The sequence below is a fragment of the Gymnogyps californianus genome, chromosome 3 (genome assembly GCF_018139145.2).
Source record: "Gymnogyps californianus isolate 813 chromosome 3, ASM1813914v2, whole genome shotgun sequence".
Taxonomy (NCBI): domain Eukaryota; kingdom Metazoa; phylum Chordata; class Aves; order Accipitriformes; family Cathartidae; genus Gymnogyps; species Gymnogyps californianus.
The window spans coordinates 12,448,910-12,464,325 of NC_059473.1; the positions used below are offsets into that span (position 1 = coordinate 12,448,910).

Genomic DNA, 15,416 nt, shown 5'->3' on the forward strand with positions numbered 1-15,416 from the left:
TTAGGGTGCATTTTTTTGCCCAGTGGCTAAATGTTCAGCGGTTACAGCTAAGTCTGCTTTTGAAAGCTGAACCAAAGCAGCCCAGCTGTCTACTGAGCTCACAGTGGTGGAGCATGTTTGGGTACAAAGCAGTCCAGCATCACCTGGTTCCTCGCCTCCAGGGAAACAGGTTATTTCCTGCCTTAAATAATGCAGTGGAGAAAAAATAAAATGATGGGGTGGGTCACAGAAGCAAAGTGAATGGAAACCAACAGCAAAGGGTCTCTGAGAAGATGATGATTTGCACTTCGCCGAGTGCTGAAACCACAGAAGCGTCAAAGCTAAGTCAAGTGCAAGCCAGGCAGAGAGGAAAGCACTTCACCTCAGAAGGAAATGCAATTTGTCAGAGGTTATTGCACAGGCTGGGGAGAAATGTACAGAATGTGGGACATTTCCATGAGGGCCTCATACCAGTCTTGGTACTTAAACATCCAGAAAAAAAATGTTCTTTACCTGGAAGAAGCCATCATCTATCCACCCATGGATGGCCATACTTCCAGGCCACTATTTCAGTCCTTCCGAGGGCAGCGAAGCAAAGTTAGATCAAAACTAATGAGGCTCTGACCGTGCTTCTGTGGCTTCCTCCAGTCACGGAAGGCAAAAAAACCCACCCCCGCCCAAAAGGCAACAGGGCTGAAAATTCTTGAAATACTTGAAATTCAGGGAACAGCAACATGACAGGAGAAGGCAGATATTTTGCATAGTAACAGATACCCAGATAGTGTAAACTCAGCAGTGTATCAGGGGTCATGGCAGCAGCAAAGCTGGGACATGAACATTGGGACCAGACATGTCTAAGGGCAAGAACATTTGCATGGGAGTGTTCATCCTTTTGTATACGTAGGGATAGGGCAGAGGGAGAGTTATGTCCCTTCAAAAGCATTGGGCCTTTGGAGTAAGAGCATGGGTTGATTCATGTCTTTGACTTCAGAAAAGATGAAAAATAACCACAGTGCAAGGCCTTTCTATATGTAACTGCTACAACTATCTGAACTTAGATATCCTAGTTACAGATTCCCTCCCATCCCAGGAGGGAATTTCAAGCTTCATGAACTTTCATTTGTTTTCTAGGAAGGCACCCCAAGCACATAATTTCTGGTTTTATTCGCAAAGGCCACAAGTTTCCTCTCCTTCATTTTGCAACAAGTGTGGGGGCTCTGTCTGTGAAGGCAGTGAACCTAGAAGTGCTTTGCAGTAGCATTTCCAACCATGCAAAGAGAATCACTTTGGCCAACTATTTCCAAACCACATCCCAGGATGCCAGATTATCACCCACCTAAACAAGTGCTGAACTGAGAGTTATGCCCTATTCGTTTTCCTTGTAGGTAATCTACCCGTCCTCAAAACTTAGCCTCTAAATCATCTACTGTGCAAATCAGCATGGACAGAGGAATCAGACTCGTACTCCAAAGAAACCAAATACAGTTATAAAAAAAACCCTCTCCTCTAGACAAGACCTGTGTCAAATTTATCACCTGCTCCACAGATGTTTATTCCAAGAGCCTCTGTCTTTGCCCTTCCTTCTGTCTCAGCGTGAGACACACATCTATTTTTGGCAGGCTTATTGGCATGAGCTGAACATTGTACCTGGAAGTGAGCACTGCACAGAACTACAGGCGCTCCTGACCGTGAGGGGCGCAAACTTTTCAAAAGACTGCGTGTTTCAGTAGCACAAACCTTACCACGTCCTCTGCAAGATGCCAGCCAAGATTTGTAGATGTGAGTCACAATCCAAATTTTTCAGCTGCATCCAGTCTGTTCTGCCTACGTTGCTCTTTAAAATCGAACAGTTTCATGCTCTCCTCTGCTGGTATCTATCTTCATGCTCTTTCAGCAGCCGCCTATTCTCTGTTTCATCATTGCTTGCATTTTATTTCCTAAAGGGTTGAAAAGTAATGAGTCCTCTTATCCCTTTTCTTGCTGCACCAGAAATTTCTAATAAGAAAACTGGGATGTTAAAGGCAGTGGCTGTGCAGCCCCAAGAGCCCGGAGGAGCTGAAGCAGAAGCATGACCTCTCTGGGGCACCTCGCCTCCCCTCTGGCCACCAGTGTGCAGAGAAGCAGCATGATCCCCCCATGAGGGACCCCAGATTAACTTCCTGCATGGACACGCACCTTCCAAACTAAGATTGCCTCATTTTGCCATAATTTAAAATCCTTAACAACAAATGAACAGCTATTCTCTTGAATGTTTTTGAAATCTCATTCAAAAAGTGGATAAAAAGACAGCAGCTCAGGTTTTTCCAGGCCTTAGGAGGAGCACCCTGTGTGCACCCATTCTCCTCACAGCCCCAAAGAGGGGCTCCAGGCAGATACCTCACATTTGTTACGAGTGGGGAAGGCCACATCTGGCTCTGGGGCTGATCTAGGGTCAGACTAGAGTCCATTAGGGCTTCTTTTCTCTTCCATCAAAACCCAGCAGGTATCTCTCAAACATCATCATCAGCAGGACTCTCCTAAAGAACAGGAACTTCATATTTTGCTCCAAGCTTTCTTTGTGGAAATTGTATGGGTGTGGCTTTTTTTTTTTTTCTCTTTTTAAAAAACTGAATAGGAGACCAGGTGGTTTTAGAGCTAACCCAAAGCACAGACCAATTCATCACCAAACCCAATACAGCAACGGAAGGGATTCAGATACAGTCCTCTGAGTTCTCCATCTCTCTCTTTCTGGGAGGTTATTTCCCTTAAAATGGCAGTTAAAAGTTTTGCACAGCAACTCATATTTAACTGTGTGGAATAGCATAAATGCTGGCAAAAAATTATAAGCAACAATATCTGATTCACACTGAAGACCTTCTTTCCTCCCTGTACATCCTTAGCAATAGCTCCCTACATCCGTCAGTATTAATGTCCTTGTAGCCGTGATAGATCTGTGGTGGTTAAGCAATGCAAGCTGTCAAAGAGAGGCTAGTATTGTTACTGTAATTATTGATAGCACACTCAAGAGCATGTTTGTTTTTTCCAGCTGTATCTATTGCTGAAGCAGTTGGTACTACCTTTCTCCATAATTTTTGCCTGCAGGATGCTTTTCTCTGGATTCTGACAGACCAGCACCTGCGGATATATTTACTACTACAGAAATGATGCTGGATCCTCATCTCAACTCCTTTTTTTCTCCTAGCACCATTAACTTGAGTAGCCGGGCGAGCAGCTGAGGGTCTGCTCCAATATTTTGCGTGCCCTCCAGCATGTGTGCAACACCCCTGCCATAAAAGCAAGCAAGCAACACATCAAGCAGAACCACCAAGAAGCCAGATGTATCAGTTTCACGATGACTCAAGGACAGCAACCTAAATCCAGACAGTTCCAGTATAAATGTATTTGTAAAGAGAGATTGCACCAAGTCCAAAGATCTTGGCCATAATTTGCAGCCAGCTGGGCTAGCAGGGCCTCTTCCTGCTCTGGTTAAAGTCAGCAGCCAAATTTCCATTGCCTTTGCTGGAAACGCCTGCAGAGCACAGCAGCTGTGCCAATCTGCCAGGGGCAGCAAGGCAGAAATAGCAGCCCCATGTGAAACTGCAGCAGGGAATCTGACGTGCATGAAACACAAACACCTGTGCTGGGATCTGGCCAGCGCGGAAAGGGAACAGATGAGAGGTCTACGCAGCTGGACTGGCAGAGTAAGAGCCATGTCCAAACTGAAATGCTGAAGATCAAATGGTAAAACTGGTGCAAGCCATGTGGCTGTACTGGAGTAACCACATTAGCTGGGAACCTTGATGCTGACCTTTGAGATCCCAACTGTCCTTTCTTCTTTCTTCTTCGCCCATATGGTGTCACTTTCCATACATCCCTTCCTCTTGCTTGCCGTGCTTCCTTGAACATGTCCACATTGAAGAATGAATTGCCTCCCCAGTCAGTGAGCAACATCACCACAGCAAACCACCCCTCCAGTTGACAAACCAGTGGGTGGAAAACACGCACAAAGGCACGTCTTCCTGGCAGAGGGAGTAAAGCAGCAAAGAAGCCACTGAGCCAGGAGACAGGAGACCTCCAAGAGAGAGACCTTAAGTGGTTGTATGTGGGTTCATTGCTCTGTTGCTGGCTGACATCAGGCTCTTTGGGCGCAGAGAGATCTGTTTCATTTTAAGGGGAAAACTCCTCCAGGGATCTCATTAGCACCATCATGAAACACAGAAAGGAACTGGAGGTTGGTGGAGGGGTGATGGCAAGGAGGGAAACAGGACAGAAGTGCTGTCAAGCTGTGTTTAAACTTGCAGGCGAAGGAGCCTGGGAGCACTCTGCCCTGTTGGGACAGCCTCACTGCCCCAGGGAAGGGCTGCCTCCTTCCCTAGTCCGCAGGGTGAGTGGCTGGGGTGGGGGACAACGTCCAGAAGAGCAGCTGCCCAAAAGCTCAACCTGAGGCACCTACTCATCCACCTGTGCTCCTGGGGCAGTTCTCCCCCTGCCATATTCCTCCTCCTCCTCCCTGTGCTCTCACTCTGCCTGGGGTCTGTCCTCCTCCTCTCTCCCATCACTGGCTGGACATTGTTGTTTGTGGGGGGCAGCAGCTCCACCAAGTTCATGCCTCTGCAACTGTCAGCAGAAGACAAGGCACCCGTGGCTGTGTTTGCAGTGGTGGGAGGTGCGTTGGCGTTGTTACACAGCCATCCCACTTTGCAATGCTGAGGACCGGTTTGATACAGGATCCTGGCAGCCCTACACATTTTAAGCTGATTGCTCCTTGAAAGCTGCTTCCATCTTTCTGAAGACTCCATTGCAAGAAGAGGGTGAAGTAGTTTGTGAAAGAGCAGTTTAGCGGATCCAGAACATGCGTAGATTCCCCTCTATTAGGCTGAGAAAAGTCACAAAAGCAACACCCAAAAAAAGCAAAGAACTCACAAAAAGAGGAGGAAAGAAAAAACCCAACTTAGTTAATTTGAAGCAACACATCTTAGTTCTAACTGCAAATCAACTTAAGAAATTCAAACAGACATAAGTTAGGTCCCCTGGGCTATTGCTCACCAGAGGCAGTATTTGTTACTACAATTTCTTCTATGTAGCATCATAAAATGCCGAATAGGACTGTGCTTCTTTCAAGTACAGCCTCTTCAAAGCAATTGGTGAGTCTTGCTTGGAACACGTGGCAAAGGAGAGAGATGCATTCCTCTCCTTGTATCTTGAAGAAATCGAGGAGAGATGTTTATCAAGGAAATGAGTAATACAAGCGGTTTGGCTTTCAGCAGACTTGGAAATACATACAGCAGGTTCCAGCACAGGTTTGTAAAAAATTAATTAGCAATGAGTGGGAAAAGGAATGATGAGTGTTATTGTCTGTGCTGCAGTCTTGTTTAACTTAATAGAAGTGATTGAACTATAAGATCCCAGTGAAACACCTCCTAAAATTAAGTGTTTCTCCAGAAATGGAGCTGTTCATTTCACAGTAGAAATGATCAGGTATTCTAAACTCTATCATGTTTTGGCTCCTAACACTAGGTATCTGACAAGACTGTCAGACTCTCCTAAACATTTAGCTTGTTTTGTTATCATTAAAAATCAATGGGATTTTGGAGCCTAATTTAACCAGTTGAGCTCTGCTCTGCTTCTGTAAGCACCAAAAATATGAAAATCTGCTATAAAATAATTAGGTTTATTCTAAATTTTAATGAAAACCTAACAATAAAAGTTTGGAGAAGACAAAGCTCAGAATTTTTCTAGAAGGTTTCTTTGACTTGCAAGCCCCCCAAGCAAGCTGTGAAACAAAGCAAAAACTATATCAAAGCAGTGGGCCTGGCAACCCTGGTAAGGACTACCACGTAACTATCTTCTCCCACCCAAGTGTCTCTTTTAGAGCCTGATACGTTATTCAAGAACAGAACATTTATAATTGCAGACAGTAAAGCATAGCTTTAAAGACTGACAACGTGTCCAGAGGGGGATCGGAAGCTCTGCTTGCTGCTGGCTGACCACTTCAAAGGGCTCCCACTTGCTGAGCAGATGGGCCTGAACTGCAGCCCCATGTGACAGCAGCACCCGTCCCACCAAGGCTTCAACAGTGGGAGCCCAGTCCCACATCCCTTGTGCGGCTACTTTCCTTGGGATTCACTCCTGGTTTCCATAAGCACAAAGCAAAGGAGAACTAGGTCTGCCAAATTCATAGTGATGCATCAGACCCAGAGCACTTTAAATTCCCCAGGTGGCAGTGACCAAAACCAACTGCTGGGAATTAGTCCTTCAGGTCACCTCTTAATGTCATAGGGCAAGCAATAGTCACCAAAACCCAAGCTGGGCAACCAGTGCATTGGGCCAGTTCCCACTGCAGCCAGTGGTGATCATGCCAACTAAAACCAGAGCAAGAAAGTTCTGGGTATAAACAGCAGCAGAGCTTGTTAGAAGAAGCAAACTTTTGCTGTAACCAACCAATGCCAGATGATCCCTACTGGAAAGCAACCACCTTCATGGTTCAAACATCTCACAGAACATTTTCCCTCATCCATCAACACACCAGGAAAATAATCACAAGGTCTTGTGCAGTGCCAACAAAGATAACAGAGTGTACTCAAGCAATGAGCATTAGCTTTCCCTCTGTGAAAGCTCTAGGCTCAGACCCTACGGTAGCAGAAATCTGCAGGGGCTAAGGGTAGGGAGAGAGCTGGAGAAAGCAGCATTGCCCCTAGAGAATCAACCAAGCGACCCACATGGACATGCTGATATGTGAGCTCTGCTTTTCCTAGGTACTCTGTATCTTACAGCAGGCAGCTACCACGGCAGCTGGCACCAAACTCTGCAGCTTCCCTATGGACACCTCTGCAGAGCCCTCACTCATGAATCTATCTCAGGTTGCTCTTAAACCTGCTCACATAGATAGGAAAAAATCCCCAGTCTGCTTAGCTAGTGCATTTGAAGTGTTAGAGACATCAGTAAGGCAATAAAGCTTTTCTTTCTCTTTTTTTATCCCTCCTGTTAAAAAACCATAACCTGCTCAGAAGCTGTATTTCCTCTCTCTCTTATGTACACACACACTTTTTCTGTCAAAAAAGCTCACCCGCATTGCAATCATGATCTGTGGGATCATGTCTGTAGGTAAACACACACAGCTCTCAGGCACTCCTGAGGAGGCACAGGTGTTACAGTATCAGTCAGGTACAGCACAAAATCTTAAGGTTCCTCCCTAGGTCTAGGGCATACCGTGCCAAGCTCATTCAATCAGTCTGTCATAGTCAACAGCACTCGGACATCCATGCCTACACAGGGGCTGAATTTGGGCTGGGCCACTGTTCAGCTGGGGTAGGGATGTAGGTCAATTTAAAAGCCTAGTAGATACAAATCATCATGTTTGATGTCCCAGCAACAGACACTGTATCACCCATCACCCATCCCAATTAGTCAACACATCCCAAGCAGTTACATGGGGACCACAGATGCTCCTTATGTGGTGCTGCCCTGCAGAGGCCAAGGTGGCAAGGTCTGCTCCATATGAATCCCTCCATGGAATATGTGGTGTTGAAGGTGGTGCTAAGAGAACAGTGTCTTTCCAAGAAAGTCACCTCTTTTCGGAGTGAAAGCCAAGCCTCAATGACAGAAACAAACCAGCACCTTGCTCACTTCTCATGTGGCATGTCAGGACGATGTTCTGTCCGTGTTTGTTTCAAGAGGAATCGCAGGACGTCATCTGAGAGTCCGGGTGTTCTCTTTCTGTCTTCCAACACAACTTCTCCCTCAGCTGGCTTTGAAAAACAAGCAGTAGTGGGGTGGTTTGGAAAGATCTTACACCCATCTCTGTTCAAGACCACCTGGGCCATTTGCAGGCAACGTGATGCATATTTTGTTCCATCCCGGTTTGCTAGCTCTGAAATCTTCTGCAACAGACATTGTGATGCAGCCTCGTAGGTGGGATCCATTCTGTCTGGCCATTTTTTGCAATACATTTTGTAGAAGCCATCAAGAGATTTCCTGACACCGGTATCTTCCGCACTATCATCTTCATACATCCATGAGAGAGCAGCATCGTTAGGTTCAGTGGGCTCACACAGCCCTGCTTTTGGATAACATCTCTCGTTTGCTTTCTCAGAGCCTCCAGCAGAAAAGCTCAGAGGAACTGCAGAGGGTAGATTGTTCTCTCCTGCAAGCACAAGATCAATGAAATTCATTAGTCACCAGGTCATCCCTGTGGCAAAATCCTTTTTTGTCCCCCCTCACTGCAGTCTGGCAAGCAGGCTCTGTGCAGGAGTCAGCTAAGTACTGCTTTAAACTCATCTGGACTGCCAGAGGGGCTTGCTGCATAGATTCATATACGATGGGCTGTATTTGGGGATCTCGTAGTTGTCCCAGCCTCAACCCACTGCAGCGATTAAACCTACTTGGTAGTACACGCCTCCTAGCTCCTCTCAGTCATACTTCCAAAGAGGTGGAAATTGGGATCTGCTGGTGCTGGAGACAACGGCTGACCCACAGGAAAGTCTAGTTTGCAGCTGAAGCAGTTCTGTGTCTGTTTCCTTTTTCTCCCTTTGTCCACGGGTCTAATCCTTTCCTTTTCATACTTCTCAATTTTACTCCTACAGCACAATGTGCAGTCCTGTCCTCCAGCTTTCAGCCAGATCTAGAGCCTCCAAACCAAAACTGCATGGAGTTTGGGAATGGGGACTGCAAAAGGGGACCTCGTGCTTCCCCATGAAGTCCCATTTTTGCAGCCCAGCTGCACTAAAGACTCTTCTCACATCCTGAAGGAATTTTTATAGATAACATTTATGTAAAGGCCAAGGACTCATTCTTCCCTAGCTCTTCTCCTCCTTCCTTGCTGACCCACATCTCTGGACAACAGTCAGGGCTGTGGTTCTCTTCTGCTCCAATGCAATCAAGGGGGATGCTTTGTATTTGCACATAATTAATACAGCATCAGCACAGAGACACTTGGCAATGACGTGACCAGGACGATCAGCAAGCCACACACAGCTTCTAGTAGGAAGAGCCTCCATAAAGAGACTTTGAACTGGGCTCTGGTACCCAGGGAGTGCCTCTAACTGCAATCTCATCTCCGAGCCTGCCGCGCTAGCCTATTTGCCAAGCACCTGAGTCACCGACAGGAAAATTTTCCAGGATGCAGCCAGAGGTTGCACAGCCGTCATCTGCAAGTTACATAAGCAGGACGCAGGGAGTCAGAAAACAGGTTGGTCTTTTCTAATTCTGTGAAATATGAAGCAGAGTGCAGTCCTTCATTTCGGTAAGAGATCATGTTCAAAGGAAATCTCAGTGTGGTGGCAGAAGGCAGTTCTTTCCCTCCCAGTACACAAAGAGCTACCCTCCCCTTCCTGAGTGGTTAGAGATTGATTAAAATGAAATTAAGATGTCTGTGCAGCCATGCTGTACATTGCCTCTTTCTTCCTCCCCCTACTTTCTATCTTTGATCTTTCTTTTCAATTTCACTTCATCTCCGATTCTGCAATTTTAAATAGAACTTTTCCTCCTCTTGCAATGTGTCAGTTCCAATGCAGTACAAAGAAAAGCTCAGTGGCCTTCTTTTAACATCAATATATGCCATCAGAGTAGCAAATCAGAGCTAATCAAAGAGAACAGGTCCATTTTGCCTCAATAATCTCTCAGCCTTGGTGCCTATGTTAAGTTAGAACTGAAGCCTCATGCATCTCTGATAATCCAATCAAATGGCACTTGCGCTCAGACTCCTGTGGCAATTGCAAACCCCTGTGCCGTGCTGTCATCTTGCTACTCCTTACACACAGCTCACAGCCACATTTTGTAAAAGAGCAGCAGCTGCCTCCAGCTACAAATCTCAACCCTACATGATCCGGGAAGAGCAAAATCCTGTTGGTTTCATGGCGTCAGAGGAGACCTTTGCAATGCTGTTCTGCCTTTCTCCCACCATCTTAGATTGGATATTAGGAAAAACTTGTTCACTGAAAGGGTTATCAAGCATTGGAACAGGCTGCCTAGGGAAGCGGTAGAGTCACCATCCCTGGAGGTATTTAAAAGATGTGTAGATGTGGCACTTAGGGACATGGCTTAGTGGTGGACTTGGCAGTGTTAGGTTTACGGTTGGACTCGATGATCTTAAAGGTCTTTTCCAACTTAATTGATTCTATTCTATTCTAAGCCAGTATGACCTATAAAGCAGCCATCCTCTATTAAAGCACAATCCACTGAAGAAGTGACCAGTAAGTATTTCAGGGGTATATTTTGGGGTTTGATTAGTCAGAAAGTACTCAATTATATTATTGGGAAAACAGTTTTCTTTCAGTTACTGATTCAAATTTATGTATCTTATTTTTCAACAGTAGGCCCTATCCTCTTAGTGGATTACTTTTCCAGCAAAGCCTTCTTAAGGCAACACATGGAAAGTTAGATGCAGAATTCCCAAAACCAATCTATATCCCACGAAGCTGCACCTTTCCTCAAGCTTTCCTGACAATTTCCCAATACCTTCTCAAACTATGTGCCAAGACTGATCTTTGCAAATACACTCAACCCTTTTCCTCCCTAAAAGATATCAGTTGAGGTAGAGGTCCTTCCTTGACACCCTCTAAAGAGCTGATACTGCTGTTGTAATGCACAAATCTCCTGAATGATTTATAAACCACAAGGCACAAGCCCTGTTAGCTGGATGCCTGCAGGGTCCAGAAAGAGCTTCTCAGCTGGGGCACACATACAGCACGCAAGAACACCACGCAGGCCAGCAAACATGCTGCTAAAGGCAAAGGCAGCATTAAACTAATCATTCCCTTTCCCTCTCCATGCACCTGCACCCCTCAAGAAAGCCGGGATTCCCTGATAACACACAGCAGCGTTGCTTCAAAGCTTAGACCTCTCTGGCCAGCTCTCAGCAGCAGGAAAAATGTAGTTTTGTAAACTCTTTATCCTTCCACGGCAAACTTAACAGCATAGCTGTCACACACCCTTGTGCTGGCTTGGCCCAACACCTACAGAAGTCAATGCAAAGACGAGCAGGGCTGAAAACTTGCACTACGTTCACCTGCAATGGAGTTTCATCACCAGAGAATCTGGCTCAAATTATTTTTAGCTATTTTCACTCATTTATGCTACCAAGTGTGTGTTAAAGGGAAAAAAAATCCAACAAAAAAAAACCCAAAAAACTGAAAAAGGTCATTACTCATGTCTTGATTTAATTCCCACATGATGGATAATCATCAGTAAGAATGTATATTATTTCATCTGTGCCTCCACTCCATGCTAATTGAAGTTCAGCATTTGCAGCTTATTAGTAAAAGACCTGAGGGCTGATAAAAGGATATTATTTGTGTTTATAAACCTGCTGATGAAAATTTAACGTCTCCATCTGGTACAAGCACAAAACCCTACCGCCCGAAGCACACAACCAAATCCTGCTTTGGACTTGGGCCACTTTCAGTGATGCAACAACTCTGCAATACTATTATTTGCACTTCTACAAAAGCAACTCGCATAGTGGTCTGAGTCTCCGTATAACTGTGTTCAAGCACATAGTCAGAGTGTAAAATAAGACATCCTTCAAACAGCAGAGCTCCTACACTGCTGGCTTTCTGGGGAAAGAAATCCCCCCCCAATTCAGGTGGGCAGCGATCCCTGCAGCTGCTGGTGCTTCACTAGAGCTGGTGTTGCTGTGATCTCTGCCTCTCCCCCTTGCAGGGGCTTAGCTGGATGCCAGCAGCTGCTAATTCTCTAGTTACATCTGTAACTGGATTTGTCCAAGCCTCCAGCCGTCTCCCACACCATCTGACTGCCTCTCGGGAACCCTGAATGTAGGACATGTGGTTCCCCTCCTGCCCAGTACACAAAGGCCCATCCTATTATGAGGGTCTGTGAGATTCATACTGTAGATCTGAGTATGGGAGAGCTAAACCACAGTGTTTTGTCATCAGCAGTTCTGTGAAAAGGGCAATTACATCGCTTGTTTCAGGGCAGGAATCATTTGCCCTAGGGCTTAGGAATGACTCATCCCTTGCACAGATGGAGCTCGAGTCCAAGCCTACCAAAATGAATGCCAATCCCATACCCACCCCAGAGCTGCTCTGGTGCTCTGAGGTGTTAGACACTACTGGAGCAGCCACGTTCAACAAGGGCAGCAAGCCCTGTCTCTAAATGGTTCAAGCCCTTGACCCCTTTCGGCCATTTGATTGACCACATACTTGTGGATAAGTTGGAGCAAGGGCTGAATTTCTCTGGGTACCTCCATTGTGCCACTCTAAACAAGGACCAAGAAAACTACGAGACTGAGAAAAGCAAGTAATTTTTTTGAACAGAACGAAATTAATCTGGAGACATACAAATAGCCCTTATGTTCACAGTAGTGACTGAAGTTCAACCAGATGTTGGTTAGATGATGCTAGAGCACATCTCTATGTTGTAAAGTCAACGATAGGACCGTTATCCAGAGTATCTCAGAGTGACACAGATCATTTAGGTACTCAACTCTGAGATGGTGTACTGAGAAAACATGTGTCTGCTTCCTGCTACAGCCACCCCGCCGGTTGTGAAGGCCCAAAGAGACTATTAGGATCAGCTTGTCTGAAGAAACATCCCCGAAGACTACCAGAGAACTGAGCAACACAACAGTGGAAAAGGAAAACAAAGGAAAGGAGAAAGCTAAATGAGAGAGAAACTCTTTCCTTGGGTGAGACTATCCCAAAAGTCACCAATACTTTACCTACTCTCCCTTGGAGTAGATGGGGCTGAGCATAACTGAATACAGCTTTTTTTCAGAGTAGCTGAAGAGCAGAAGCAGGAGACATAGCTGGGGAGACAAACTCCAGCTATGGACTCCCATGTCAGAGCTTAAAATACTGCCCTGCCTGAGGCACCGCCATGATTTTATGCCAAGTTCAAGATCTGCAAGAGACCACAGATCCTGCCTCTTGGCACATCACAGTTAATTGGTGCTCCCAAACTTTTCCTCAGAGAGGAAGACAGAAGACTCTCCTCTGTCGGTCACAAAATCAGCCACTTCTTGCCCTGGACACCCCACCTGCCCTGGACACTGCCACCTGTACCTCCGTGTGCTCTTTCTACCCACATGAGTCTTCTCCCCACTGTGACTTGTTACAGTTAAAGTCAACACATTCTTGCCATCCAGGGGCAATGATGAGTCATACAAGGACAAAAGTTACCAGTTGTTTTGGTTGATAGTACCCATTAAAAAAGGGCCATTCAGAAGTTCTCACGGATTGTATTATTTCTCTTTTCCCATCAACCTGCCAGGATGTACCTTGGGTGAAAGCAATCATCTACAAATAAGAAAGAGTCCCTAATTTTGTGGTTGCTATTAAGTGATAAGACAAGTGAACACAGGTGCCATCCCTGAGGGTTGCTACAGCCCTCTCACCACTCCTAGAAAATCCCTTCTTGCCTCTCCATCAGACATGTCCATATGGCATGGGAAAGCTCAAACAGAGGCGATACTACTTCGGCTTGAGCAGAGCTCCCATCTGACAGCAAATCTGTGCCAAACCACATCATTTGGGGGATGTATCTATCTGCATAGGAAGCAAGAACAGGTCCCATGTCGCAGCAGAACTCCCTACATGCCCATACACCTTACAATCACGTGTTGAGCACTTGAGACAGCTAATGGAGAGAAAACCATCTTTTTTTTCTTTCCACCTGGCTGATTTCCAGTAGGAGTGTGCATATCATCATGGTAATGCAATTCCACTCTGCTCTGGGAAGAAAGAAGAAATTTAAGGAGAATTTAGCAGGAGCTCATTATACCCCAATCTCACACAGCACCTTAGCCTTGCCAGTAATCACATACCAGAGTGCTCAGGCATTGCAAAGCTACACATTTTGGTACGAAATCCTATTGCCCTTACTTGCATTAACAAAATTTCCATTGATTACAACAGTTAAAAACCCATGTGTGAACTGCTGCTTACATCCCTTTACATGAACTGGAATGTATTTGCATTGTATGATTTCCATTACTAACATTTAAATTGGAATAGCACCAAAAAAACAAGTATCAAAAAACCAGGTATCATTCTGCTAGGTGCTGTACAAACACCTATCACTTTGAGTAAATGACAGATCCTAAAGCCTTTCTTGTACAGTACTGAAGAATTATGGTAGAGTTTACAATTTCTCTGCAAACATCTCTGCCTAGCAGAAAACAGCTGTTTTCTTCTTGCATTGTTGTTTGGGAAACCTTCCAGCATTTAAAGCAAAGGCAAAATGGAATTTTCAATGACATTATCATTCAAAAAGACTGTTGTAAGCAGAGAAAATTTGTTCCTTGTGGGTATTTAAATTGTGAACTGAAAGTGAAAAGAATATAATAAGCCTTGCTACTTTGCTGTCTCCCTGATGACACACAAACCAGCCTTCTCATGCCATAATATGCAGTAGGCTATAGCTCACAAGACAGCATCTGTGAGACTCTGCTTTACACATGACATAACTAGCTATATTCTTCATCCACCAGCCCACGGGAGAGGCACATGTCGCTGTGTCTGACTGCTGAGGAGCTGGCCGGGAGCTGTGCAAATGCTGGCTGCTCTGTCAGGAGACCTGGAGGAGGTGAGCATGGGACGGTGGGCGAAAGGCAGCAAGAAGGGAAGGAAGAGGCTGGAGGGATTTGGGGTATGGAGTAGAAAAGGGAGGCAGTGATGGAGAAATAGCACTGGGTATAGCCCAGTACTGAGTCAGGCTCCCTGCTTTTTTCCTCTACCTGCTGCACATTTGTGGTGTGAAAAGTTGGGGGGGCTTAAATTTGCATGCAATAAGACATAAGCAGTTATTCTGGGGAAGCATAAACCCTTCCCTTTCTGTCTAACTCCCTTAGGAATTTGAAATTCAAGAAAAATAAAAAGCCTGGCAAATGGTAAAGTGCTTTTGAAATGCAATAAGCAGGCATAGCACATTCCCCTAGACACTCTTCCAAATGTCACACTTGGTATTAAGCTCTGCCCTGCTCTGAGAGCTCACAGCTGATGCCTGCTGCGCCATACTTTTAAGACAGCTGGAAAACTCAGCTAAATGAAATCTCTCAGAGATCACACTAGTTAAACATGCTGGATTTAATAAACCACAGAGCAAGTCAGCTACAATATGAACTCCTACAAATTAACACTCTATTTGCTGAAAGCCAAGAGATATGCACCGCTGTCATCTCACAAACCTGTTCCTAAGCAACCAGGCCCCATGGTCCAGGGCAACAGGCATGGGCAGAAGCAGTGGCAGCATCATAAATACCATCACTTACGGCTGTGCCCCAAGAAGCTGCTGCTGATATATCCTCAGCCAGGCCTCAGAGCAATGGGTATTGGATGTAACTGTCTGTGAAAAGCTGCTGTAAGTGCAACAGCATACGGGAATATCTCTCATTGCAAAGATCCCAAGTATCTCTGAAGAGATGGCCAGCAACATAACTGGGGTGCCTGAGATTTTATTTTTACAAGGCAAGTTCCTGCCTTGGAGCTCATCACCATTCTAAA

The 15,416-nt window shown here is 45.5% G+C and overlaps 1 protein-coding gene across 1 annotated transcript in view; it reads right to left on the reverse strand.

Moving 5' to 3' along the window:
• Positions 1-6,408: 6,408 nt before the first annotated feature.
• The window catches only part of SHLD1 (shieldin complex subunit 1), a 47,444-nt gene continuing 38,436 nt past the window's right edge, over positions 6,409-15,416 (reverse strand). The window contains exon 5 of the mRNA XM_050893750.1: positions 6,409-8,101. Coding sequence (XP_050749707.1) covers positions 7,581-8,101 — 521 coding nt within the window. The 3' untranslated portion in view covers positions 6,409-7,580. The remainder of the gene's footprint in view (positions 8,102-15,416) is intronic.